The sequence below is a fragment of the Syngnathus acus genome, chromosome 8 (assembly GCF_901709675.1).
Source record: "Syngnathus acus chromosome 8, fSynAcu1.2, whole genome shotgun sequence".
Taxonomy (NCBI): Eukaryota; Metazoa; Chordata; class Actinopteri; order Syngnathiformes; family Syngnathidae; genus Syngnathus; species Syngnathus acus.
In genome coordinates, this window is record NC_051093.1 from 737390 (window position 1) to 762642 (window position 25253).

Here is a 25253-nt window from a genome sequence, read left to right on the forward strand (position 1 = left end):
AGTAGAACAAAGTGCTAAAATCCTTTGAACTGATTGACCAGCTGCAGAGGAAGCAATCCAAGTTGTTCTGTTTACACAACATCGTAGAACACCCCCTGCTATGATTAAACCTGAGGCCAAGGGTTCACCCCCATCCTGTCCACTCTCACCCCCACCCTGTTTCTCTCAATAAATATGCTCTTGCAAGAGGCCTAAGTCAGACTTCGTTCGAACATCGCTGTATGCACAGTGACGAACGACCTCTCCACTTGCAAGTGTTCAAAAGGCATACTATCTCCCGTGTGGTTCTTGCAAATAAGTTAGAGTGAGCACCACTCTAACATTTTGGTGCCGTGACCCGGATTCCAACATACCCACTGCTGATCGACGGAGGACGACGTACTGCATTGTCGACAAGCCAGCGTCCATTAGGAAGACCTGGAAAAGAAAGACCTGGGAAGAAGATTCTTCACTGGGCCAGCATCTTAGGTCTGCCTTCGTCTGACAACAGTGGATTGACGGGATCCGGAAGTGCAACGAACCAGGGGACAAGTAAGTAAAAGCCCTGTTGTGAAACGCGTAAAAGTGGAAAGTGCACGAGAAATAGCTTGGGTTCAAGTCCCAGTGGAAGGAACAGGCTAAGAAAAGCAGAGCTTCTTTTTCGTTCATCAAAGAAGTGCGTAGATTTTACTTTGTCTGTTTTTCCAAGCTATGGGATCTGGCTTGGGTTAGAGTCCCAGTGGAAGGAACGTGCTAAGAAACACAGAGCTTCTTGTTTGTTAATCAAAGAAGAGCGTAGATTTTTCTTTGTCCGTTTTTCTGAGCCAAAGAACAGCATGGGTTCGAGTCCCAGTGGAAGAAACGGGCTAGACAAAAACAGAGCTTCTTTTTCTTAATTGAAGAAGGGCGTAAATTCTTTTTTGTCCGTTTTTCCAAGCTGTTTGCCTGAAAGTTGTGTGGTTGAGAGTGTGACTGGTAGGATAAATTGACTAAAATACAGTTCTAGCATTAATCCACGGTAATAACATAGGTTAGAAATTTGTTGAAAGGTCAATTTAAACCTGCATTGAGGAGCCTCAAAAGAAAAAAAAATTGGAAAAAAAATTGTAACAACCTAAAATACCAAATTAAGATGGGAAATAATAACGGTAAATTTCTAGCTCTTGAAGGAGATGAGAAGTACATGGCGAGTAGATTTCTTAATTGTATGCAATACATGCCGAAGTGGAAGAAAAAGTATGGAGTAGAAGGAAAGTTGAAAGTTGAGATGTGGAACGTAGTGGTAGAAATTTTGGAGGAGAGTGTGGCTAGGAAGCCAAAGGGATTGAGAAAGGAAAGAAAAGAGAGAGAACTGCAATGTGCTAGAGCAGGGGTGGGCAAACCTTTTGACTTGCGGGCCGAATTGGGTTCTAAATTTTGACCGGGGGGCCGAACCAGGAGCAGATGGATGTAGTGTTTGTGTGAAGTAATATAAATTGCATAAAAGGTTTTTACTTTTAGTAGATACTAAAGCATGGATATTAAAAAAAAGCTTTTTGAAAACAAATGCATTTATTAAAAGCATTAAAAAAATATTTCAGCAAAAAACTACTATCAGTGATTCTTATTAAATACGACACTGTTATGATGAATAACATTTTCCATCACTTCAGCGCCTGCAGGTCAGATTTATGAAATATGTTCATCTAATGAGGCGAAATCACATCCAACGGCAAACATTCTGACCAAATACATCATCTTGAAGAATCAGTGAAAGAATACATCTAAATAAAGTAATAAAGAAATCAATAGTATTGTTGGTTTCCCTTTTTGGCTAGTGCAGGGGTGGCCAACCAGTCAGAGACTAAGAGCCACATTTTTTACTGTGTCATCGCAAAGAGCCACATCATACACATGAGCACACATGAACATCCCCCCCCCACTCACACACACGCACACACACACACATGCACACCCACACGCACAAACGCGCGCGCGCACACACACACACACACACCTCTGCTCAGCCAAATTTATTGTGTGACATTATCATGTCACGCACCAACACGATAATGACAAATTGACTCCTACAGTACTAAAACCACAGACCAAAGACCACATTTTCAACAATGAACATTGTGTGCATTGTCTCACACAGACAAATTCCACAAACAAAAACATAATAAGTTTTTTTACTTACTATGTGTGGCGGGACAGACCATTCGTTTTAGTTTGTCGTTTTCAGGAGACAAGATTTCAATAACGTCACTGAGGCATTTTTTAACAAACTCCACTTCATTGTATGGCTTTTTAGCCCGTGCAATGTTCCAAGCCAGTTGAAACAATGCAAGCGTGACAGTCTCCGAGTGCTTCGTAATTTTTCTGAAAAACTGTACCTATTTTTCTGCCTGACTTTTCAAAGTGTCCAAACTTGTGCTTGCGAAATTCAGTCCCTTTTGGAAAGTCCTTATCGATATTGGCATGAAGTGAGCTGAAGTGGCGCTGAACATTTAAAGTTAAAGTTAAGTTAAAGTTAAAGTCCCAATGATCGTCACACACACATCTGGGTGTGGTGAAATTTGTCCTCTGCATTTAACCCATCCCCGTGTGATTTTAATCCATCCCCTGGGGGAGAGGGGAGCAGTGAGCAGCAGCGGTGCCGCGCTCGGGAATCAGTTGGTGATCTAACCCCCCAATTCCAACCCTTAATGCTGAGTGCCAAGCAGGGAGGCAATGGGTCCCATTTTTATAGTCTTTGGTATGACCCGGCCGGGGTTTGAACCCACAACCTTCCAGTCTCAGGGCGGACACTCTACCACTAGGCCACTGAGCTGAAGCTTTTAAATGCGCTAATGACGTCCGACATATCAGGCAGAATGGCTTGCCATTGCGTTCAACAAAAAACAACTTTAACTCTGTTAAAAACGTCCTGTGTTCATCCTCATATATTCGTTTAGCTGTGCATCTTTTCCTTGCCATTTTTAGAGCGAAATTGACACTCCTCAAATGGGTTCGTCCCTCCTCCTTTGCGGGATTTCACCTCACGCGCATGCGCGTTTGACCAAAATACCATATTGAACTCAAGCGAAGCAAATACGCACAAAAAATAAACACAAATGTTGATATGAACGTACAAGAGCCGCATGGAACCAGCTAAAGAGCCGCATGCGGCTCGCCAGCCGCGGGTTGGCCACCCCTGGGCTAGTGCATCATAGTCTGGAGTAAAATTTGTTGTGGTAATTTTTAGGATAGAGCCGAGGTGTCGGTCCGTTAACCTAGATCTGTGACGGGCTTTGTTGACGTTCATGTGGCTGAACGTCTTCTCACACACGTAGGTCGAGCCAAATTGTCCACTCTTTTTTAACATTCGGCACTCACTGTCCACCTTTCTTTTCTTCGGGCCACTCATTTTAATGGAAGGATTCCAGGGGAAGGTTTGTGGGTGGCATTAGCGTAAAACTGTATCTGAAAACTCAGCGCGCGAATTACGAGAATATTGACGTCACAGCCTACACTCGAAATTCGGCACTGATAGATGAAATTACTACGTACTACTGAGTACGCACGCACACGCACTTGTGAGTGTGCACCGAGCTTTCTGACACGGCTCCCGGGAGTAAATGCGCGGGCGGGCGCTTCCCCATCTACTGGGGAAACATAGTAATTGCAGGGAAAATGACCCAAAAAAAAATTAATAATACAATTTATTCAGGTTTGGCGGGCCGGATTAAACGGCCCCGTGGGCCGGATGTGGCCACCCCTGTGCTAGAGTGTGGTTGAAAGCTTCACAAGAGAGAAGAGAACAAATTCAAAAGACAAAAAATAGAAAGATAAAAAGTGATGAGGCCGCCATTCAATTAAGATTTGAAAAATAATTCAGTGGCATCCCATTCAATGATGCAGCTGAGAGTCCATATCAGCAACAGCTTAAAAATGTGCTCCTCACTGGTTTCCGCCCTGAATCAGACAACTGTTGGAACTGTGGGAAACTTGGACACTGGTCAAAAGAGTGTTATAGAAAAAAACAAAACCAATCAAAGGGTGGAGGAAGAGGCAGAGAAAAAGTCACATTTTCAGCATGACTAGCTTCCTCCCCTTTGACCGCTCATGCTCCGACCTACAGAGAAAGAAATAGTAGATGTCCATACAGCATGAGACATTCTGAGCGCATTAAAAGAAAAAGATAAAAAAACACGTTACTTTTGGTTTAGAACATTTTTTAGATTAGAACTCCTGTCCATACAAGAAGTACGTATGACAATGCTGATTGTATGCCGAATGACAAATGACCAGGGATCAAATTATGTGTGCACGCTAAAGTTAAAATTTGCAAATCAAGTGGTAAAGAAATACAAATTGTGTCAGGCTCAGGCAGGGAGAGGACTCGAATGCAGAGTTTCGACAGTTCAAGGTGTTTTATTTCTTCGGCGGATGACCGCTGCAAAAACAAAGGTGCCTCACACTGAGGGAAAAAAGGCAAAAACAAAGGCGCCTCAAACTGAGGGAAAAAGGGCAAAAACAAAGGTGCCTCAAACTGAGGAAAAAACGAAGGCAAGGTCTCACGCACAACCCACAAAGCGTGGACAAAAAAGTCTCTGTGAGCAAGGCAATCAAGGGCTAAATCCGTGGCTATGGAGTCGCTGGTGGTCATGGCTTGCAAGACGCACTGGCAGAGGACAAGGGGAAGACGCAGGCTAAATACACACACAGAAGGGGAAGGACACAGGTGCAGACAATCAGGGCGGACGACACAGGTGTAAGTGGTTAACCAACGGGGAGGTCAAGTGGGCGACCGTGCAACGGAAGGACCAGTGATCTGGAATGTGATGTACAAAATAAAACAGGAAGTTAGAACATGACGGACAAGACAAAACAAAACAACCTACAAAACCTGACAGCATGACATAACCCCCCCCTCTAGGGCCGGATCCCAGACGGACCAGGAGCATCTGGGTGAGCAGCGTAGAAGTCGTCCAGCAGACCGGGATCTAAGATAAAACTGCGCGGCACCCATTGCCGCTCCTCCGGCCCATAACCCTCCCAGTCGACCAGGAACTGCCAGCCCCGTCCCCTCCTGCGCACGTCCAGTAGTTCCTTGACTGTGTATGCAGGCCCACCCCCCACAGTCCGGAGACGGAGGCGGCTCGGGAGCCGGCACCATCTCACTCTCCCTGACCGGCTTGATCTTCCCGACGTGGAAGGTGGGATGCACAGCGAGGGACCGGGGCAGGCGAAGCCGTACAGCGGCCGGATTCACGACCTTGGAGATGGGAAAAGGCCCCACAAAACGGGGGGCTAGCTTTCTGGAGCCCACCTGGAGCGGAAGATCCCGAGCGGACAGCCAGACCCGTTGGCCCCGCTGGTAGGCGGGCGCCGGCCATCGTCTCCGGTCGCCCATCCTCTTCACTCGGTCCCTGGCGGACCAGCGTGGCACGCGCCGCCGCCCAGATGCGACGGCATCGTCTCACCACGGCGCGCGCCGAGGTCACCGACACCTCTGGCTCATTGTCAGGGAAGGCCGGGGGCTGATAGCCAAAGACGCACATGAAAGGGGACATCCCCGTAGCAGTGGTAGGGAGGGAGTTATGGGCGTATTCCACCCAGATCAGGTTCTTACTCCAGGAGGAGGGGTTCTGGGCCACCAGACAGCGGAGGCCTGTTTCCAGCTGCTGATTGACGCGCTCCGCCTGGCCGTTCGCCTCCGGGTGATAGCCCGAAGTGAGGCACACGGTGGCCCCTATGTGTCTGCAGAACTCCTTCCAGAAGCGAGACACGAATTGGGGCCCCCTATCCGACGTGACAGTCCGCGGGAATCCGTGTACTCTAAAAACATGGTCCATGAGGACTTCGGCTGTTCGCTTTGCTGAGGGTAATTTGGGCAGGGCAATGAAATGGGCCATTTTGGAGAACCGGTCCACCACAGTGAGTATCGTGGTCTTCCCCTTGGAAACGGGAAGCCCCGTGACAAAATCTACAGAGAGGTCGGCCCAGGGACGGGAGGGAATGGGGAGGGGTTGCAGCAACCCCACCCGGGTGCCGGGGGTGTTCTTGTTGCGCGCACAGACGGAGCAGGCTGCCACGTACTCCCTGACGTCGGCCGCCATGGAGGGCCACCAGAATCGCTGCTGCACAACGTACAGGGTTCGTCGAACGCCGGGATGACAGGCGAGCCGGGAGGTGTGTCCCCAGTGGACGACTCGGGAACGCAGCTCGGGCGGCACAAAAAGTCGATTCGTCGGGCAGTTGTCAGGGGGTGGTGCGTCGCCGTTGGCCTGCTTTACTTGGTCTTCTACGGGCCAGGTAACGGCCCCTACCACACAGTGAGGACGAAGAATGGGTTCGGGCTCCTTGGCCTCCGGATCCGGACTGTAGACGCGGGACAGTGCATCAGGTTTGACGTTCTTTGCTCCCGGTCTGTAGGACAGGGTGAAATTGAAATGGTTAAAAAAGAGCGACCAACGAGCCTGGCGTGAGTTCAGCCGTTTTGCGTTCTTGAGGTACTGCAAGTTCTTATGATCCGTCCATACTAAGAATGGTTGTTGGGCTCCCTCCAGCCAGTGTCTCCACTCCTCGAGCGCCTGCTTCACCGCCAACAACTCTCGATCACCTACGTCGTAGTTCTGTTCGGCGGGGGTCATCCGCCGGGACAGGTAAGCGCACGGATGAAGCTTGTTGTCCTCTGGTGACCTTTGGGACAGGACGGCGCCGATTCCTCGACTGGAGGCATCGACCTCCACCACGAACTGACGAGAGGGGTCGGGCAGTGTGAGGATCGGGGCGGTGCTGAATCGCCTCTTTAGCTCCTGGAAGGCAGCCTCTGCTTCCGCCGTCCAACGGAAGGGGGCGGCTGGAGAAGTCAGAGCATGCAGCGGGGCCGCTGTGGCACTGAAACCTCGGATGAAACGTCTGTAGAAATTAGCAAAGCCTAGAAATTGCTGCACCTTTTTGCGGTTATCGGGTCTGGGCCATTGGGTTACGGCGCTTACTTTTGCTGGGTCCATTTGGACCTTACCGGGGTGTATGATGAAGCCAAGGAAGGAAATAGTGTCGACGTGGAACTCGCTCTTCTCCGCCTTCACGTAAAGGTGATGGTCCAGGAGGCGTTGCAGGACCGATCTAACATGGTTCTCATGGGTCTCCGTATCAGGTGAATAGATAAGAATGTCATCCAAATAGACATAAACAAAACGATCTATAAAGTCTCCCAGAACATCGTTAATCATGGCTTGAAATACTGCGGGGGCATTGGTGAGACCGAATGGCATCACCAGGTACTCAAAGTGTCCTCGAGGGGTGTTGAATCCCGTCTTCCATTCGTCTCCCTCCCGGATGCGCACGAGGTGGTAAGCGTTACGCAAATCCAGTTTGGTAAAGACCTGAGCTTGCTGCAACTGATCGAAAACCGTCGCCATGAGTGGAAGAGGGTATCGATTTTTAATAGTGATCTGGTTGAGAGGGCTATAGTCTATGCAGGGGCGTAGGGTACCGTCCTTTTTGCCCACAAAGAAAAATCCGGCCCCTGCAGGGGAGGATGAGGGTCTGATCAGTCCCGCCTTAAGCGACGCGTCTATGTACTCATTCAGAGCTTGTTTTTCGGGTTCCGAGAGGGAATAAAGCCTCCCCTTGGGTATAGTAGCCCCAGGCAGAAGCTCTATAGCGCAGTCGTACGGACGGTGGGGCGGTAGCGAGCTAGCCTTGGCTTTGCTAAATGCTTCCGCGAGTTGGTGGTAACATACTGGTACACCGGTGAGATCAGGGGTTTCGGAGTCAGCGCTACGGTTAAGGCTGATCGGGGGGTTAGGTGCGACACATGACTCTTGGCAACTGGGTCCCCATCCCCTTATCTCCCCGGACGCCCAGTCCATGGTTGGATTGTGGCGCGACAGCCACGGGTACCCGAGTATAATTGGATTCTTGGGGGAGGTTATCACATGTAGTCGGACTTTCTCGTGATGAGTCCCGAAAGATAGTGAGAGAGGTTCGGTTACATGGGTTATCTCAAAAAGCGCCTGACCATTGAGCGCCTCGGCTTTCACGGTCGTGGCTAGCGGTTCAGTTCTTATTCCCAGCCTCCGAGCAAAAGTCCAGTCGATCATACTCTCATCTGCCCCGGAGTCAATTAGCACCCCGAGCTTGGTGATTTTCCCAAGGCATGTAAGCGTGCCGATGGGTAGGGTCCGAGCCTTCCGCGGGCTACCGGAGAAGGCGCTTACCTTCATGGTCAGTTTCTCGGGGCAGGAGCCGACGATATGTCCCAGAGCGCCGCAGTAATAGCAACGACCTTCCTGGCGTCGGCGCTGCCTCTCCTCGGCGCTCAACTTGGTTCTGCCGAGTTGCATGGGTTCCGCCCCGGGCGGTAGCAGTGCCGTGTTCGATGGTTGGTGCGGGATCTTGAGGTGCGGCGATGCCAACCCGGTCGCGGGAGGGAAGACGGAAGCGCTCCGGCTTGCGCGCTGCCTCTTTATTTCCTGCAGGCGATTGTCGGTGCGGACAGCCAGCGCGATGAGCGCGTCGAGGTCAGCGGGGAGATCGAGGGGAACGAGCTGGTCCTGGATGGTTCCAGAAAGGCCCTTGAGGAAGATATCGTACAGGGCCATCTGGTTCCACCCGCATTCTGTGGCCAGAGTGCGGAAGCGGATCGCGTAGTCGCTGACTGGCTCACGCCCCTGGGACAGCTGGCTCAGCTCCCGCGCTTTTTCACGGTCCGAGGAGACAGGATCGAACACCATGCGCAGGGCTTCGACGAACGCGGCGAGAGATCGGCAGGTGACGGAATCCCGGGCCCATTCTGCCATTGCCCACGCCCGGGCTCTTCCCGTCAGGTAAGAGATCATGTAAGCCACCCGGGAGCGCTCGGTGGGGAAATCGCCTGGAGACCGCTCGAATTGCATTTCACACCCGGTGACGAATGCCTTGCTGCCCCCGGGTTCCCCAGCGTATCGTTCCGGGGGAGCCAGCCTGACTCCCATTGTCATGGGCGCGGGAATCGGCCGCTCGGTCGGGGGGGGCACTGGCGGACTGGGGGTCGCTGTTGGTCCAGCGGTCAGCAGCGTGACAATGCCCTGCATCTGTCGGCCCAGCGATTCCACCTGGGCGGCCACCGCCGCTCTGAATTCCTCTTGGGTTGCCCGGATCTCGTGGACATCCACTCCCAGGGCACTGACCTGCTGCTGGTGTTGGGCCAGCGTCGATGCCTGGGAGCGCACTGCGGCAGCCAGCTGTTCCGACTCTGCCGAGTCCATGTCTGGCCAGTGCGTACTGTCAGGCTCAGGCAGGGAGAGGACTCGAATGCAGAGTTTCGACAGTTCAAGGTGTTTTATTTCTTCGGCGGATGACCGCTGCAAAAACAAAGGTGCCTCACACTGAGGGAAAAAAGGCAAAAACAAAGGCGCCTCAAACTGAGGGAAAAAGGGCAAAAACAAAGGTGCCTCAAACTGAGGAAAAAACGAAGGCAAGGTCTCACGCACAACCCACAAAGCGTGGACAAAAAAGTCTCTGTGAGCAAGGCAATCAAGGGCTAAATCCGTGGCTATGGAGTCGCTGGTGGTCATGGCTTGCAAGACGCACTGGCAGAGGACAAGGGGAAGACGCAGGCTAAATACACACACAGAAGGGGAAGGACACAGGTGCAGACAATCAGGGCGGACGACACAGGTGTAAGTGGTTAACCAACGGGGAGGTCAAGTGGGCGACCGTGCAACGGAAGGACCAGTGATCTGGAATGTGATGTACAAAATAAAACAGGAAGTTAGAACATGACGGACAAGACAAAACAAAACAACCTACAAAACCTGACAGCATGACAAATTGCTTCTAAAAGATAAATAAAGAATTGGAATGTTCTGTCCTCGCGTGTGTGGGCGGGAACCGGCTTCATGATCGACTGCAAGAAATGGCCAGCTTGTGACGAATCATTGATGCCGGGTCCACCCCCTCGTGCGCGAGAGTTGTGCATGTGTGTGCCTAAGAGTGTGCCTATGTGTTAAAATTATGAAATCGGCTAAACTTTTAGTGCAAAGAAATTAGCTAGACTGTGGTCTATCCAATTTACACCGCAAAACAGAAACAATTTTGAAAAATAAAACAGAGAGGAAAAGAATGAAATCTGTGGGCAGAAACTGGTTCACACTAGTGCTCATTAGTGTCTCGCCCTGATGACAAATTCGAAAGAAAGAGAAAACATGCTTTCAGGAATTGGATGAAGCAAAATTGTGAATTTGAGACATTGCAATGCTACATTTAAGAGGAATAATTGATTGGTTGTGTTATAAGATTATACAAACTTCTATATGTGAGTTAAATCCGAGAGATTGAGTTCTTTAAATTTAAAAACAAAGAAAAAGTTCTGATTAATTTGCCTGCAGTTTTTTGTGTTGACTTTTTTTTTCGGATTGGTGGATTGTTCTATCAGGAACCTTAGGAAAAATTAGGATAAGGGACTTGAGTTGAGAATGATATATGAATGTTGTGTGGAGTACTTGGTTAAATTGAGACCAATGTGATGAAAAGACTCCTCTTTGGAGACTGTGTGTGAGATGCAAATGAGCAAGGATGAATGATTGCCTGAAAGAAAGGAAAATACGGGTTGAATGGTTGAAGTTGTTGGAGACTACTATGGAAAATTAGTAGAACAACTTTGAAGAAAGAGTGATTTTGAGCAAGTTAAATGCTAAGAGAAAAAAGAAAAGTTGCTTTTGGATTGCTAATTAACTAGAAAAAAAAATGGAGAACCAGTAACACATGCAGAAGATGTGTGAACTGGGAAACTGAGAAGCGTTTTGGAAAGAAAGTCAAATTAAATGATGATAGAGTCATATGTAGTAAAGAACACATCCTCCCAAAAAGTTTGTCAAGGTGTGAGACATGGGCGTCGCCATGCCTCAGAAGGAGGGAGAATGTTGTACAGAGAGTGGAAGATAAAAAAAAATACAACACTTTACTACATATAGATTCTCTAATACATATGGCGTTGTACCATTAAGTTAAATTTTTTCTCAAACTTTTGCTGTAAACAATTGGAAGATGATTGAAAAGTAACTGAAGAAGCTATGAGGAAGTGGTGTAGCTGTTTGGAAGGGCATGCGCTTATGCGTTTCCCTGGCTAATCAACATTATTTAACTGATAAGGGGATGGGCAAAGGAACCATCTGCTACAGGACTTACGGTCCATTCCTCCAGTAACCAAGATCAGAGAATCTCCTTTAAAACAGAAGGCAATAAATGGGATAGCCTCTGTCATAAATGGTCTTTGGTCAGGAGGAATCATTCGGAAGTGCTCAAACTCTTCTCGCAAACACTCTTATTTGCCCAATTCAAAAGGCAATAAAATTGACTGGTGAATGATACAAGATATGCAAAAAGCAGACGAAGAACAGTCCTTGGCATGATCAGAGCACTCAAACTGAAAGATGTGTCAAATGCAGATTTACTGCCGCCTGATCTTTCTTCCTCTCAGGTTGACAACGCCATCATACCAGGAGACTGGGTCTATATCAAAGTCATCAAAAGAAAGAACTGGGCCAGCTATGGTGGGAGGGACCATTCCAAGTCTTGCTGACTACCCGCACTGCACTGAACGTTGCTGGAAGGCCCAGCTGGGTTCACCTCAGCCACTGGAAGTTACAGAGAGTGCTGGACCCCATTTTCGGAGTGGTGGGGAAGTCTGACTACAAAGCGGCCTCATCGTTTAGGGTGGGGCGTCTCAATATTGGTGAAGAATCCAGCGATACCTACTCTGACTAGGCAATGGGATATATCGGTGTCTCTGCCAACCTAGTAGCAAGGGGGACTCCACATGCCAGGTGGATCCTCTGGTGCGTTGTGGTTGAAGCGTGCTATGGTCTATGGGCTCATCTGAATAGACTGATTGACAATGTCAACCGAGGGAAATGATGATCACATGATGAGAACTTTGAGGACTGGTCATGGGACCCCAGAAACCCCTACGAAACCAACACTTGGTACCAGTATGTGAAGTTCACTGTGAGATCCCACACATAGGAGGGATGCTATGTGTGTTCCAAACTCCCCCCTTCCTCCACGGTAGTTCACCTGGAGGCCAGAACAATGACTGTCACTGAAGCAAAATGCATGGCCCCTGTGGGAGGAGTTGGATATCAACATCGTGTTGTCCCAGTCAGTGATGCTACCCCTACCGCCCTGGACTCACAGAAAAGAACCTGTGATCGAACTCTTTTGGATTAATCTCAATGTGACTGTTGAAGGACGACAGATGCCACAAGTGGCCTAAACCAGTGGTCCCCAACCACCGGGCCGCGGACCGGTACCGGTCCGTGGGTCACTTGGTACCGGGCCGCGGAGCCGCACAGGAAAAAAAAAAAAAATTTTTTTTTTTTCATTGACGATCAATTCATTCAGGTTAAGACGCTCGTCCCGGTCACGTGACATGTTTCCCCAGTCGAGCCCGCAAAGCTAGCAAAAATGAGTAAGAATTTATTTTGAAAAATATAAAAAATTTGGCGAATCTCTCCCAATTACATCTGTCGGTGCATCTGAAAAATAAGGACTCTTGACACAGGGCGCTCGTCTCGGTCACGTGACATGTCACCACAGTCAAGCCCGCGAGGCAAGCAAAAATGAGCAAGAAACAGAGAAGTTTGGAAAGCTTCTTCGGAAAGGGAAAAACGTCCAATGAGGACACTGAAGAAGAAGAGGCTACGACTTCTAAGAAAAGGAAAGCTGCATTTAAAAGAACATTTCTGGAGTCCTACTTAAAATATGGATTTATCGCCACAGGTGACTCTGACGCGCCAAGTGCACTCCGCATATGTGGCGAAAGGCTAGCTAACGAGGCAATGAAGCCTTCAAACCTGCTTCGGCACATGGAGACCAAGCATCCTGCATTTAAAGACAAACCTTAACCACTTCGGGTGTCATTGTCTCCGATTACGCCTAGATGGGAACGGCTCATTTCTGACAAAAGAGCTCGGTGCTCCCACTAATTCAACGTTTTATTTTTATGTGGTTTATATTTGGTTTTATGCCAGTCGTATCATTTTATTTCATCCTATTTATATATATAAATATTTAAATAATAAATATATTGTAGTGGGTTGACATAATTCACCCGGAACCTAAGTTCACGTTACATAGTTCCGGTGGGACAGTTTACACGTGTGGGGATTTCCTGTTTAGTTTAGTGTGTGTTAGGATCTCGAAGGGAAAAGAGTCTGCCCGTTGTTGAATGCGAATAATTATAAATGTCATTAAAACAACTGCCGTTGGCACCGTCGTTTGTCACTCCGCCTCCGACTCCAGTCCTTGCACGCCACAATATAAATATATTTATTTATATAAAGGCCGGTCCGCGAAAATATTTCTGACACGTAACCGGTCCGTGGTGCAAAAAAGGTTGGGGACCACTGGCCTAAACAAAAAGGCGACCTGGAATGGACTACACGTGTTTCATCCAAGAAAATGAAACCCACGAATGCATTATCGACTGCTCTCCAGCAGGAAACTGGATGGGAGCTTTGGACATCACCTGGCACATCTGAGTGCCAGGATAGGAGAGCCATTTCAAGGCGTAAGGGCTCTCCAACCAACATGGCTGCACCATCAAACGGAACCTGCTTCATACAGAATGGCTGGTGGCTTTGTGGTCACAAGAGTTGTCCGATGCTGCCTGCCAACTGGACAGGAGTGTGTGCACCAGTGTGGGTAACAGACCTCACCTGAAGATACAGCATCATCAGATGACAAGGGCACACAACTCTTCTGGACGTCGACGCAGGACTGTTGCAACCTTTGAACCACATTACCCCATCTGAGGTGCGAATGTCCCTGACAGCTACAAAGTGTTGTCCGTCGGAGACAAAGTCGTTCATGCACTTTTTCCTTGGATCGGAGTTGGAAAACAATCACTCTTCATAGAGACACTGCATTATTTTCAGTCTTTGTGACTTTCTCGCTGATGGACAAAACAGAGAGATCCAAGCTATTGAACTAATGGTCTTGCAAAACAGGATGGTTCTGGACTTGATGACTGCAGAACAAGGTGGCGTGTGCCACATTATTGGGACTTCCTGTTGCACATACATTCCAGGAGTTACTGACACTCACATCAACAACGCAATGAACTCACAGAAGAATTTACAGCGGGCTATGAGGATAAATGGGATTTCTTTTCATGGCTATTCTCTGGTGCCGGGTGGCAACTGTTGTTGAAACTTGTGACTCCTATGCTTGTTGTGCTGTGATTGTTGCGCTCATTTACGACCTGTGTTATCTCATGTTTGAAGTCAGCTGTATCAAAATCTGTGTCTTCTACCGTAGCTGAAGTGCGAATGCAACATCTCAGGCATGTCGGATGTGATGATTTTAATGCACTGCGAACAGAAGATTGCGATAATCCTGATTGGCTGGACGTTTTTCACAGAAACTTGATAATTTGACCGTCAAAAATGCCTCGCAAGTGATGGATACAATGATGTACTGTTTCTGTGTTTTTACTTTTATTTTTCTATCTTCATTATATTTTCTTGCTTATGTTTGTTAATCAGGGTGACATAATCATATGATAAACAGGAGGGATATGTTAGGGTTGATAGATTAGTTTGATCCTATGATTATGTTGGAATATAACCTGTAATAATTAACCAAACTTGTCCTGTCTTAACAAAGTAGTAGAACAAAGTGCTAAAATCCTTTGAACTGATTGACCAGCTGCAGAGGAAGCAATCCAAGTTGTTCTGTTTACACAACATCGTAAAACACCCCCTGCTATGATTAAACCAGAGGCCAGGGGTTCACCCCCATCCTGTCCACTCTCACCCCCACCCTGTTTCTCTCAATAAATATGCTCTTGCAAGAGGCCTAAGTCAGACTTCATTCGAACATCGCTGTATGCACAGTGAGGAACGACCTCTCCACTTGCAAGTGTTCAAAAGGCATACTGTCTCCCGTGTGGTTCTTGCAAATAAGTTAGTGAGCACCACTCTAACAACTTGGACACGGATAAAATTCTGACCGTGAGCCTCCAGACAAGACCGGGGGGAAACTAGACGACAGGAACATTGGGCGCGGACTGGGACGGACGACAACAGTACACACCCACAAGGAGAAACAGACGTGCAGGGCTTAAATACACAAGGTAACAAGAGGAAGCAGATGACAGACATTACGATAACGAAAGGGGTGTGGCTGAGGGAAGTTGCCGGCCGAGCGTGCTCTGGCACGGCGTGTGACAGTACCCCCCCTCAAGGGATGGCTCTCGACGTCCCAAAGCCAACCCTCACATGGTGTTTGTGCGGGGGGGGTTAGCGGAGGCGCACCAGTTCCAACGACCCCCGACTAGTCAATGGCAGAGTCCAAGGTGGCAGCAACAGAGTCTGAACCGCGCACAGTGGCAAATGGGGAAACCAAAGAGGCAGAAACTCGGGATCAGAACCGCCCTCGGCGGAAACATGGGGAACAGAACCGCGCTCGGCGGAAACTCGGGGAACAGATCTGCGCTTGGCGGCATTTGGGGAGTAAGAACCGCAATCGGCGGCATTCGGGGAGTCAGTGCCGCAATCGGCGGCACTCGGGGGGGCGGAGCTGTGCGCAGCGGCAGGAGTCAAGACGTGCTGCAGCTGTGGGAGCAGGGGTCGGGGATGATCGCGGGTCCGGCGCAGCTGGCAAGAAGTCCAGCGACAGCCGCGGGTCTGGCGACGCTGGGGTGGCGCCCGGTGGTGCCGGGAGGAACTCCGATGGCAGCCGCGGGTCCGGCGTCGCTGGAGCGAAGTCTGGCGACGGCCGGGGGTCCGGTGACGCTGGGGTGGATCCCAATGGCGCACGTGGTCCAGCGTCGCGGATAGGAGCTGGTGGTGGTTGCTGTGATGTCTTCTGTCAGGAAATGAGTGAAGCCAGGGCGAACAAATGCAGCTTGAACCAGGGTTTATTGAAGGAAAGGGAGTTGGAAGGGAGGTAAGTGGGGAACAAAGACACAGACGGGATAGAGACTCACGGCCAGCAAACAGACAGAAGTCCACTTGGACACGGATACAATTCTGACCGTGAGCCTCCAGACAAGACCGGGGGAAAACTAGACGACAGGACAGGATCACTGGGCATGGACAGGGACGGAACACAACAGTAGACACCAACAGGGAGAAACAGACGGGCAGGGCTTAAATACACAAGGTAACAGGAAGCAGGTGACAGACATTATGGTAACGAAAGGGGTGTGGCTGAGAGAAGTTGCCGGCCGAGCGTGCTCTGACATGGCACGTGACATAACTTATAACTTATCTGGAAATCCGTCCGGGTCTGGTAACCTGTTCGAGATTGGAGACTGCAGATCCAATACAACAGACATCACAACTCCCAATTCTCGCTGGAGATATTCTTATGTGTGTGCTGTGCTGTGCTGTGGAGGTCATCTGGAGTAGGCACAGACATGGCCACACAGGAACAGTCACATAGACAGTGAGTGTGCATCTATCGGAAATTCACCGAGGTAGGTTTGCTTAAGAACTCTGAGCCGGACTTGGACAGTCGGCAGAGATCGGGGATCGACTCGTGAGTCTTGCGCTTCGCTTAGATTAGCAAAGACTCTCTGTGGACGGCAAATTCATGTACAAAAGGTGGGCCCAGATCTCAAACTAGATCTAAAACTGAAGCTTGAAAAAAGGCTGCTTCAATGTCTGAAGCATTTTGGAACTGACCCACTGTAAACCCCCCCCCCCCGTCCATCCCCACACATACCCACCAGGATCTTACAGGACAAACTGACAACACCTCTTTCTACTTCCTGTTTTATTCACATACAAGTGAGTCCCCCCTCCCCCAAGACTTGCAGACAGTTCAATTTTTCAACTCCTTTGCAAGCTGCCTTGTTCAGACAATGAGCCACCCCTCCCACCATCTTGCCTCATCCCCAGTCCCTAAAATGCCTCTCTGGTGAAGAAAATAAAGCTCGGCTATCCATTCTCTGGTTGTTGCAAGTCTTCTGAATCAGGGTTGGCCCTACATCAGAGCCCTGTCTTTTTCTTGACCTCCCCTGTAGCCTTCCTTGCTTCCTTGCTCCCTCCCCCTGCGTTGTGCTTAATGTCAATTCTTGCGGTAACGGTTTTTGGGCTTCTCCCCACAGCCAGTGGCCTCACAGGAAGACAGGCCGGGCTGCTTGCCGGAGTTGATGCTGCTCAATAGAGCGGGCAACTCGTTGGTGATGGCCTTCTCGATCTTCTCCAGCAGGCAGCCTCCAATGTAGGAGCACTGGGCTGACAAGGGTTTGAAGCTTGCAATGGCATTGATGCCAAAGAAGTCGCGGTAGGCGTCGCGGTTCGGCAGATCGAACTTGCTGACGTTGGTCTTGGCCAAGATGGATTTGAAGATGTAGAACTTGTCCGGGTCGTCAACGATCTCCTTGAAGACAAGTTCTGGGTCGCTGAAGAAGCTCATCTTCTCCTTGAAGGTCTGGACGTAGCGGTCCACCAAGAGCCCGTGGATACGAACTCGGATGCCGTGCTGGCGGATGAAAGCGATCTTGTTTTCCATGCGATTTTCAATCACTTGGTTGAGATCCTCCAGCAGGGAGATCTCCTCCCGCTTGAAGAGCTCGCGACTGGTGTCGGCGGCGTAGTCGTAGGGCCAGAAAGAGCTGACATAGACCCGGGGCGGCTCCGTCACGTTGATGAGCGGCGCTAAGCTCCAGAACAGTGCTCCGTACACTCGCATCAGGTCCTGGGTGGCCAGGTTGTCGGCCTTGTTGAGGATGATGCGAATCTGCGACTCGCGCCCCTTCAGCTGGCGGAAGAGCATCTCCAGTTCCAGACCCACGTCCAGCTTGGTGGGGTCGAAGACCACAAAGATCAGATCGGCGCGGTCGATGAACCACTGGCAGACGTCGTTGAAGGGGTAGCCTGCGTGGAAGGCCACCACTCGACTGAGCTACCCGCCGTTTGCTGCCACGCCATGCTGCCATTTGCCGCGCCATGCCGCTATTTACCGCACCATGATGCCAAACGGGACCTCACCTCTCTCCTGCTGCTTGCGGTTCTCGATGATTCCTGGCGTGTCGACAAAAGTCACGCGCTCCAGCAGCTTGTGGGGCATTTCGATCCCAATCAACTTTTCCAGGAAGTTTTGCCCAAATTTCTCCAGCGGGGAAAAGGAGCGAGAGCTGTCCGCTGCCATCACGATGCCCTCCACCGATCGGATCTTTTCGCCGTGCGTGATGACGGTGAACTCGGAGGTGGTGGGCTCAGCTCCTGATAGAATTCCGACCGTGAAAACCACACACATCGATGGCACCAAATGAGCGAATGCTCGGCGTGCAACCTGTGTACAGCTGGTAGGGGTTGTCGTTCAAGCCCAGGAGGTAATTAATCATAGAGGACTTTCCCACACTCCAGGGTCCCAGGAACAGAACCATGGGCTTCGATGTGATTTCGCCATCTGTGGGACAAGGGGAAAGAAAGATGCTAATTCATCCCAGTTGCTATGCTCATGACGCAATTAGGAAGCAAAACACAAATAGTGAAGCAAGCACTCGCATTTGGAGATGGCGTCTTCCGAGTCATTGGGCATAATCCAAAGGGCAAGGAGATGAGTTTGTCACCAACTAAATGAGCTAACCTTTAGTTTCGCTTCTTACTCTTTTTTCTTTGTACTTTTCCGCAGTTTATCTGCCTCTTGCGGATGAGTCTTGGTACCACAACAGCTAGCTGGTTGGGGCGGGCGGACAATTGGCGATACGGTGACGTGGCAGCGGTCACAACACATTTGCCGGTCCTTTCATATTTTAAAAATCGGATTTGATAATCAAACGACGCCAGCGTGTTCTTCTCTTGGCTTGAAAACTGCTAACTGAGATAATTAAGCTTTTGATAATTTGAGCTTGTTCTGTACGTGTAAAAATGCAACAAATGTTCTTTTGATATCATTTGTGGCTTTCATTCTATTTGCTCATTTCCGGACACTTGCTCTGCGGTTCTATTTTATTTTCAGAATTGGCCAGATCCACTGTCACAGATCCCCCGTGCGAGAGCAAAGAGGGCTCACATACAGGCCGGCCAAGGACAAACCATTCGAGCATCAAGACTAACACGTAAAAGCATCATTCAAAGGAGTGTCACAAAAGCAAGAAACCTGCAATTAGCCGCACGATATCGCATGTGAGCAACTTGAGCCCTTTTGGCCCCAGCAAAACGGAGCAAGACCATTTCAGTCCTGTCACCCAAAGCCATTCGAGTTTTGCTCAAGCCACAAGTGCACATGCTGCAACCCCCACGCGTTTGACGCCATAACAGCGAGCATTGTTTTTTTCTCCCTTTGACGCTGGCCACAACTTTACGTATACTTGCACAAGTCGACAGGATCCAGAAGGAGAGCCGCGTGCTGTGCAGCCAATGTTGTGGCCAGCGATGTGAAGGCCAATGAGGGAGGGGAAGGGTGGGCCGGGAAGGGGCTGAGCGCTTGAGGCAGTGCCATGCGCAGCTAAGCCCCAGCCGCACCCACCTGTGGCTGCGTCCCCCAGGGTTCGTCCAGGGTAGGCTGTTGGGGGAGGGGGGGAGTCGAGGAGAGTGAGGAGAGCACGGTGAGGGACGAAGACTATGAATGGGTGGGATATGAGGTTCTGACTGCAATCTGGCTTTTCATGACGCTTGAAAAAAATATGATTTGGTGGCTTAGGTGCAAAACGGCAATGGACAGAGCAGAAAGGTCATTTCAAACGGGAGAGCTTTTAAATGGAAGGAAATTAACCAAAAGGTGCACAAAGCTAACGGGAAAGTTGATTATGCGGGAGTGGGGAACATTTTTCCATGAACGACAATTCTGTTTCCGATATCACCAGTGTTTCGCCCTACGTAGGTTGAAGACGTTTTAGGGTGGCACCGTGTGCCCGACCAAATGCTGTCAGTGGCGCCGCAGATTCCCCACCCCAGAAAAAAGAGTTCATGTGGTGTAAAAAATGTGTTTCAGTCACTTGAGCAACCCCAACAAAGCGGACCGGCGCAATATGACGCACCAAGAAGACAGATGTCCCCAAGGCGGGCACTACCTGAGATCTCGTGCTGCCTCAGCTCGTTGTACTTGTAGGCCTGCTCCATGGGCTTGATGGAGGAGTGGTAGATCTTGCGCAACCTCTGCACAGCCGCTGGAGGAACAAGACGCAAGGGATGCATTTACAATAATTTGGGTGGGGAAAGCAGACGATGGCGGTGGTCAGTCTATCGAAGCTGTTGGCTACAAATTGCAGTTGACAAAGCAGAGCAAAATCTTGAAGACCACCAGGCCACGTGAGACTCACTTGCCCCGGTAGGTGCTGCAGTTTCTGTTAGGAACAGAGCTCAAAGGGCTACGCCCATTACAGTGGAGAGAGGCCAGTATTGGACCTCAGTGCTTAAGCGCAAGTCCAACACCATCTGCTGGATCTGCTGCGTTTGGGCCGACTCACCTGCATAGTCTGCTGCTTTTTCCTCGGTGGCAAATCGCAGAGTCTCCTCGATGTGAGACCTATCTCTGAGCACGGACGTGAGGTCTTCTTCTTCCTCTGTCGAGAGGAGCAAACGTGTCAACTTGGGCTCCGCAAATGGGGAAACGATACACGTCGCCCACGTCAAGGCAATGGCCACATGACTTACCGCATGCCTGTTTATTGAGAACACCAATATTTTCTTGATTAATTCCACACGAACCAAATAATGAGCGTCCTGACCGATCGATACATACATGGTGCAAGCCTGCAACTGTAAACTGGATTGCAGACCTCCTGCCCGTCCATGTCAAATCTACATCCGCAACGGCCAAAGAATGTTTGGCAATGATCAAAGAATGGACCTCACGGTTCGAATGCTTTTGAAGGGAAGGAGATGACAACGGTGCTTGCGAGTTTTCAGCACCCTAAGAGAAGCATTCCTCCTTTCAACGTGGGTGGCATCACCGAGTACGGCAACATTGGTGCCAATCCCGTCCATGAGGCCAACCGCTGGCTTGCAGAGTGAAGACAGATACAGCCAAATATGCGTTCACACAATTTAAAGGACACTGGGAAAGCCACGTCAGCACAGGGAGAACTGCCAACCCCACACAGGAAGGTCGTGGCCGCATTCCAAGCTCGCATCACTGTTGTCAAATGATCCAATCCATAGTGGCATCAGCTTTACAAAATGTTGCACGCAGTCGCGACCGTCCGGCTGTACCTCATCAAGCGAAAGCAAGAGAAATCAAATGGCGACGTCACGTCCGCTTTAGAAGCTCTCGGATGACTTCGCTCACAGCTATTAGTACATCAGGCAACCTCCTGAAAACAGACGCTCGTTTGGTGTGACTATGGGCAAAGATAAGAGCGCCACAATCTGTCTTTGCTCAGTCATATTTAGCCACCAATGAGACACCTTTCGGACTCTGGCAGAGTTACAGCCCTTGCGTGCGCTGGCTTTAGCAGGCAAACCTTGGTGCTATATATACCCATTCACACGCTATGTCTAGTTAGGAAGACGAGCGTGGCGATTTCGTGCGAGCAGAACCATCCATCCATCCGGCAGGCAGGCATCGACATAACTGGATGGAACGCACGGGTCGAGCCACGTCGCCGTCATGTTATGCAAAATAAATATGCATCATAACGACATTGATATTCAGCATGTGGCCTTTCTATTTGTACGTACCGTAATTTTCGGACTATAAGTCGCGTTTTTTTTCATAGTTTGGGTGGGGGGCGACTTATAATAAGGAGCGACTTATATGTGTTTTTATTTCCAAAACTTTTCAAAAAAAAAAAAAAAAAGTGAAACCGCGATGTAGCAAGGGATTACTGTAATTTGAATTGCAAGTGACGTCAGCAGCGCGACGCGGCGTGGCGGTTGTTTACAAAAAGGACAAAGATTGATCATGGGATGACGAAGATGACGAAGGGCCCCACGTACTACGGGCATCATTAGCGGCTTTGTTTCTAAGTGACACGGAGGACGAAGAGTTTGAAGGATTTAAGGATTTGGAGTGACACAGAAGGTTTGAAAAACTATGATGGCTTTTACGCACGCCCGGTCCTACTCTACGGAGCTCTCTTTCACCTCCGTGGATAGAAGTCGGGGGCCGGCGCTCGGCCGGGTGGCTGTCCGGGGACGGTGGATGGGGCTCGGTCATGGCTTTTACGCACGCCCGGTCCTATTCTATGGAGCTCTCTTCCACCTCCGTGGCTCGAAGTCCACGCCGCCACACGCCTTGAAGTTTGTTTTGTTAAATAAAGAGCCGTTTACCAAACCCACGTCTTTCCTTGTACTTTGTTAACGCTACAATATAGTTACATACTAGATTTGTGGAATAACGATGAGGCTGACGTCAGGGCGCACGCGCGGCGTTGTTGACAAAGGAAGAGGAATTTGATCGATGGATTTAATGATTTAGAGTGCACAGATGGTTTGATAATATTATTGCCTATATAATAGTTATTTGATATCTAATTTATATATCGTTATATGGGCCTGTGGAATATTTTGAAGTGCAAGCGCCGTCAGCGGCGCGCACCCATTGTTGACAAAGGACGATCGATGGATTTAATGAATTGGAGTGACACAGATGGTTTTATAAACGTGTTATTTATGTAATATTTTTTTTATAATAATGTTACGTCAGGCCCGTTCTCAGCTCTTCGTTTGTGTTTATGTCACGTTAGCATACCTATCGTTTAGCCTCTTGTTGCTCGTTCATGTCTGTTCTTGGTGTTGGATTTTGTCAAATAAATTTCCCCCCAAAATGCGACTTATGCTCCGGAGCGATTTATATATGTTTTTTTCACGTTATTGTGCATTTTATGGATAATGCGACCTATATTCCGGAGCGACTTTTAGTCCGAAAATTACGGTACAACGCGTGATGAAGTGGCCTTTTTATATGGAGCGCCAATGGAGTATTTAGATGGAGTACCAAGTAAAATCCTGAACTCAAAGACATTTGCCAGTGTAAAATGAATGGAATTGCCATTTTTCCATCCTAGCCCCAAGCTTTTGTTAAGAAGAATGTAGCACTCTCCAGTATTGTACTGCACCAAAATCAACACTAAATGATAGGAAATAACAATCGGTGATACTAACGTCATCAATCAGCATAATTGGGGCACTGCCCCATAAAATTGGAACAGGAAGTCAAACGCGCATAAATAAAAACTGTTATGGGACTTGATTTGGAACTCTACACCAAATACAAATATGGATTTATACTAGGGCGGGCGGCGCAATATTGCGAAAACATATGTTGAATATGACAACATTGATATTTAACATGTATCTTAAGAAAGAACTTTTTTTATCTTTTTTATCTATAATCTAATTCTTATACAATGGGGAAGAGTTGATGAATATGCTCAGTTTTGTTGCGACCTTGAAGTAAATTGCCTCCCAAAAAGCCTCTGGGATCAGTTTACCGTGCTGGTGAAGGTAAATTCAATCAGAGTGACCGCTAGGAGCAACTGGCAGGTTTTTTGGGGCACTGGACCAGAGACTGAGAATTCAACCACATTCACAGGGTCCCATCCAAAAAAGACAAAAACAGTCCCACCCACACAGGCAGCGGCACACGTGGTGCATTTGGTGGAGACAAATGCCGTCGCCATCGCTGCCGCGTCCACAACATCACCCAGAAATTATGTTTGGCCACAATAAGAGTACATTTTTGTCACAAAAACTACAGTATTTTGGAGGTACTGTTTGTCCTGCACGTCATTCCAAAATATTATGCCTCGTCACATTTGAAAACGGGCCTGGACAAGAGCCAGTGCAAGACCGTACTCAGTCCATTGGCCGTCATCTGTCCCTTTGCAATATCGTGAGCCTTACTTAGCAGGCTACATGTTGTTTTTACAAGGACACGCGCGTCTCTCTCGGCCACGCCGAGACAGTAACAGGTGGCGCGTTGGCGACGCTGGTGCGCCCCCACAAATAGCCCCACAATGGGTCTAAAGGCGGACACACGTTGAAGTAGGTGGGACTTCCTATTTTAAGCATGTGGACAACCAGGAGACAGCCACTTGCTCTTAATTCTACGTTTTCTATTTCCATGGCCACAAAACCCCCGAAAGTGACAAAAAGCCTTTCTTTTATGAATCTCTGCCGCTCATTGTGAAATTCATTGACGGCGACTCAAGCCACAAAGCAAGGAGAAACCTGGAGCGGCTCGTCAAGGCCTCCCGGCGTGGCGGTGGGGATGTCCCAATGGTGCCACATTTTCATTTTCCGCTTCCCGGCCTGAGCGGGCCTCAATTTTCCAATGGAGGTGACATCAATGACAATAAAGGTATTCTATTCTATCACCGTGCCAGTGCTGCTCATCAGAGTGGCAGAATGATGGCGTCAACGGAACAAGGAGAAAAGGGAATCGGCGATGGCACTGCGTCTGAGTGCATCAAGTGCATCGTCCATCAGCAGCCACATTGGCAATGTGTCCGATCGTCCCAAGCAATCTCGCTAATGCTTCGATGATGGAGTTTGACATTGAGCTTGCGGACACCTGCATGGCAGAGCCAGAGGCGGGCACGGCCCCTCCCGCTTGGAGAATGCATGTCCCTACAAGGCCGAGGGCTGGATTGTGACAGTGCAAAGTGACAGCAGCTGTGTGTAGGCCAGGGTGGGAGGAGCGGAAAGACAGCAGTGTTGGGTTTCAGGGGGCCTTCCAATCTTAGACACCTGACTGCCGCCTGGAATAAAAAGGCCCTGGCGACGGCTGGGCTGCCGGGGAGCTCAACGCCATCCCAAGGACGGGCAAGGGTACGGGCCGGACATGCGTGCGTTCGGCAAGAGCGGCTGCAATCTGCCTCCAAACGTGTTTGGAAATTCAATCTGGCCCACGTAAGAGAAAAATGGAATTGGAAGTTTTAAGATGGAATGCGCACTGTCCAGCACATTGCCTTCACGTGTGTGCGCAGTGCTATGAAGAAGTTTGTTGATGTCCGGAGCCCTTACCTGCAGTGGCCTGCAAAAGCAGCAGCAGCGAGACGAAGCAGCAGACGGAGACCATGCGACCCTTCATGGTGGCGGCCAGGAGACCTCTCATAGGCCCGCATGGTCTATATATGCACCAAGGAGGGAAGGTTAGAGGGCAGGCGGGCCCAAGAGGCGGGGCCTGGAGATTGCCAACAGCTGTGTGTGTGTGTGGGGGGGGGGAGGGGGTAGCATCACTGCAGGCCCAAAAGAGAGCCGCACATGTGCCACTCAGGGTTATTATAGCTTTGGATTTTTTTCATATTAGCATTTATTTCCTTTCCACTTTTCTTTTGAAATTTCACTGAAGTTTAAATTACGCAAACTCTCTTGCTGGAAAAGAACCAAAAAATGGTAAAAGCCCTGAAGTGTTTC

General features: G+C 49.4%; 1 protein-coding gene across 5 annotated transcripts; it reads right to left on the minus strand.

Moving 5' to 3' along the window:
- Nucleotides 1-16699: 16699 nt before the first annotated feature.
- On the minus strand, nucleotides 16700-25014 carry srl (sarcalumenin). 5 transcript variants are annotated; one of them, XM_037257214.1, is made up of 7 exons: nucleotides 24861-25014; nucleotides 20360-20455; nucleotides 19964-20059; nucleotides 19420-19455; nucleotides 18241-18357; nucleotides 17937-18170; nucleotides 16700-17822 (listed from the first exon to the last, which is right to left on the minus strand). In XM_037257214.1, exons 1-7 carry the CDS (start codon nucleotides 24949-24951, stop codon nucleotides 17011-17013), a joined length of 1482 nt encoding a protein of 493 aa, XP_037113109.1. In that variant the 5' UTR covers nucleotides 24952-25014; the 3' UTR covers nucleotides 16700-17010. The 5 variants fall into 5 exon arrangements, with proteins under 5 accessions (XP_037113109.1, XP_037113111.1, XP_037113110.1 ...); XM_037257216.1 differs by lacking the exon at nucleotides 19420-19455; XM_037257215.1 differs by lacking the exons at nucleotides 19420-19455; nucleotides 24861-25014 and adding an exon at nucleotides 20635-20651 and having other exon boundaries at nucleotides 20360-20553.
- Nucleotides 25015-25253: the final 239 nt, after the last annotated feature.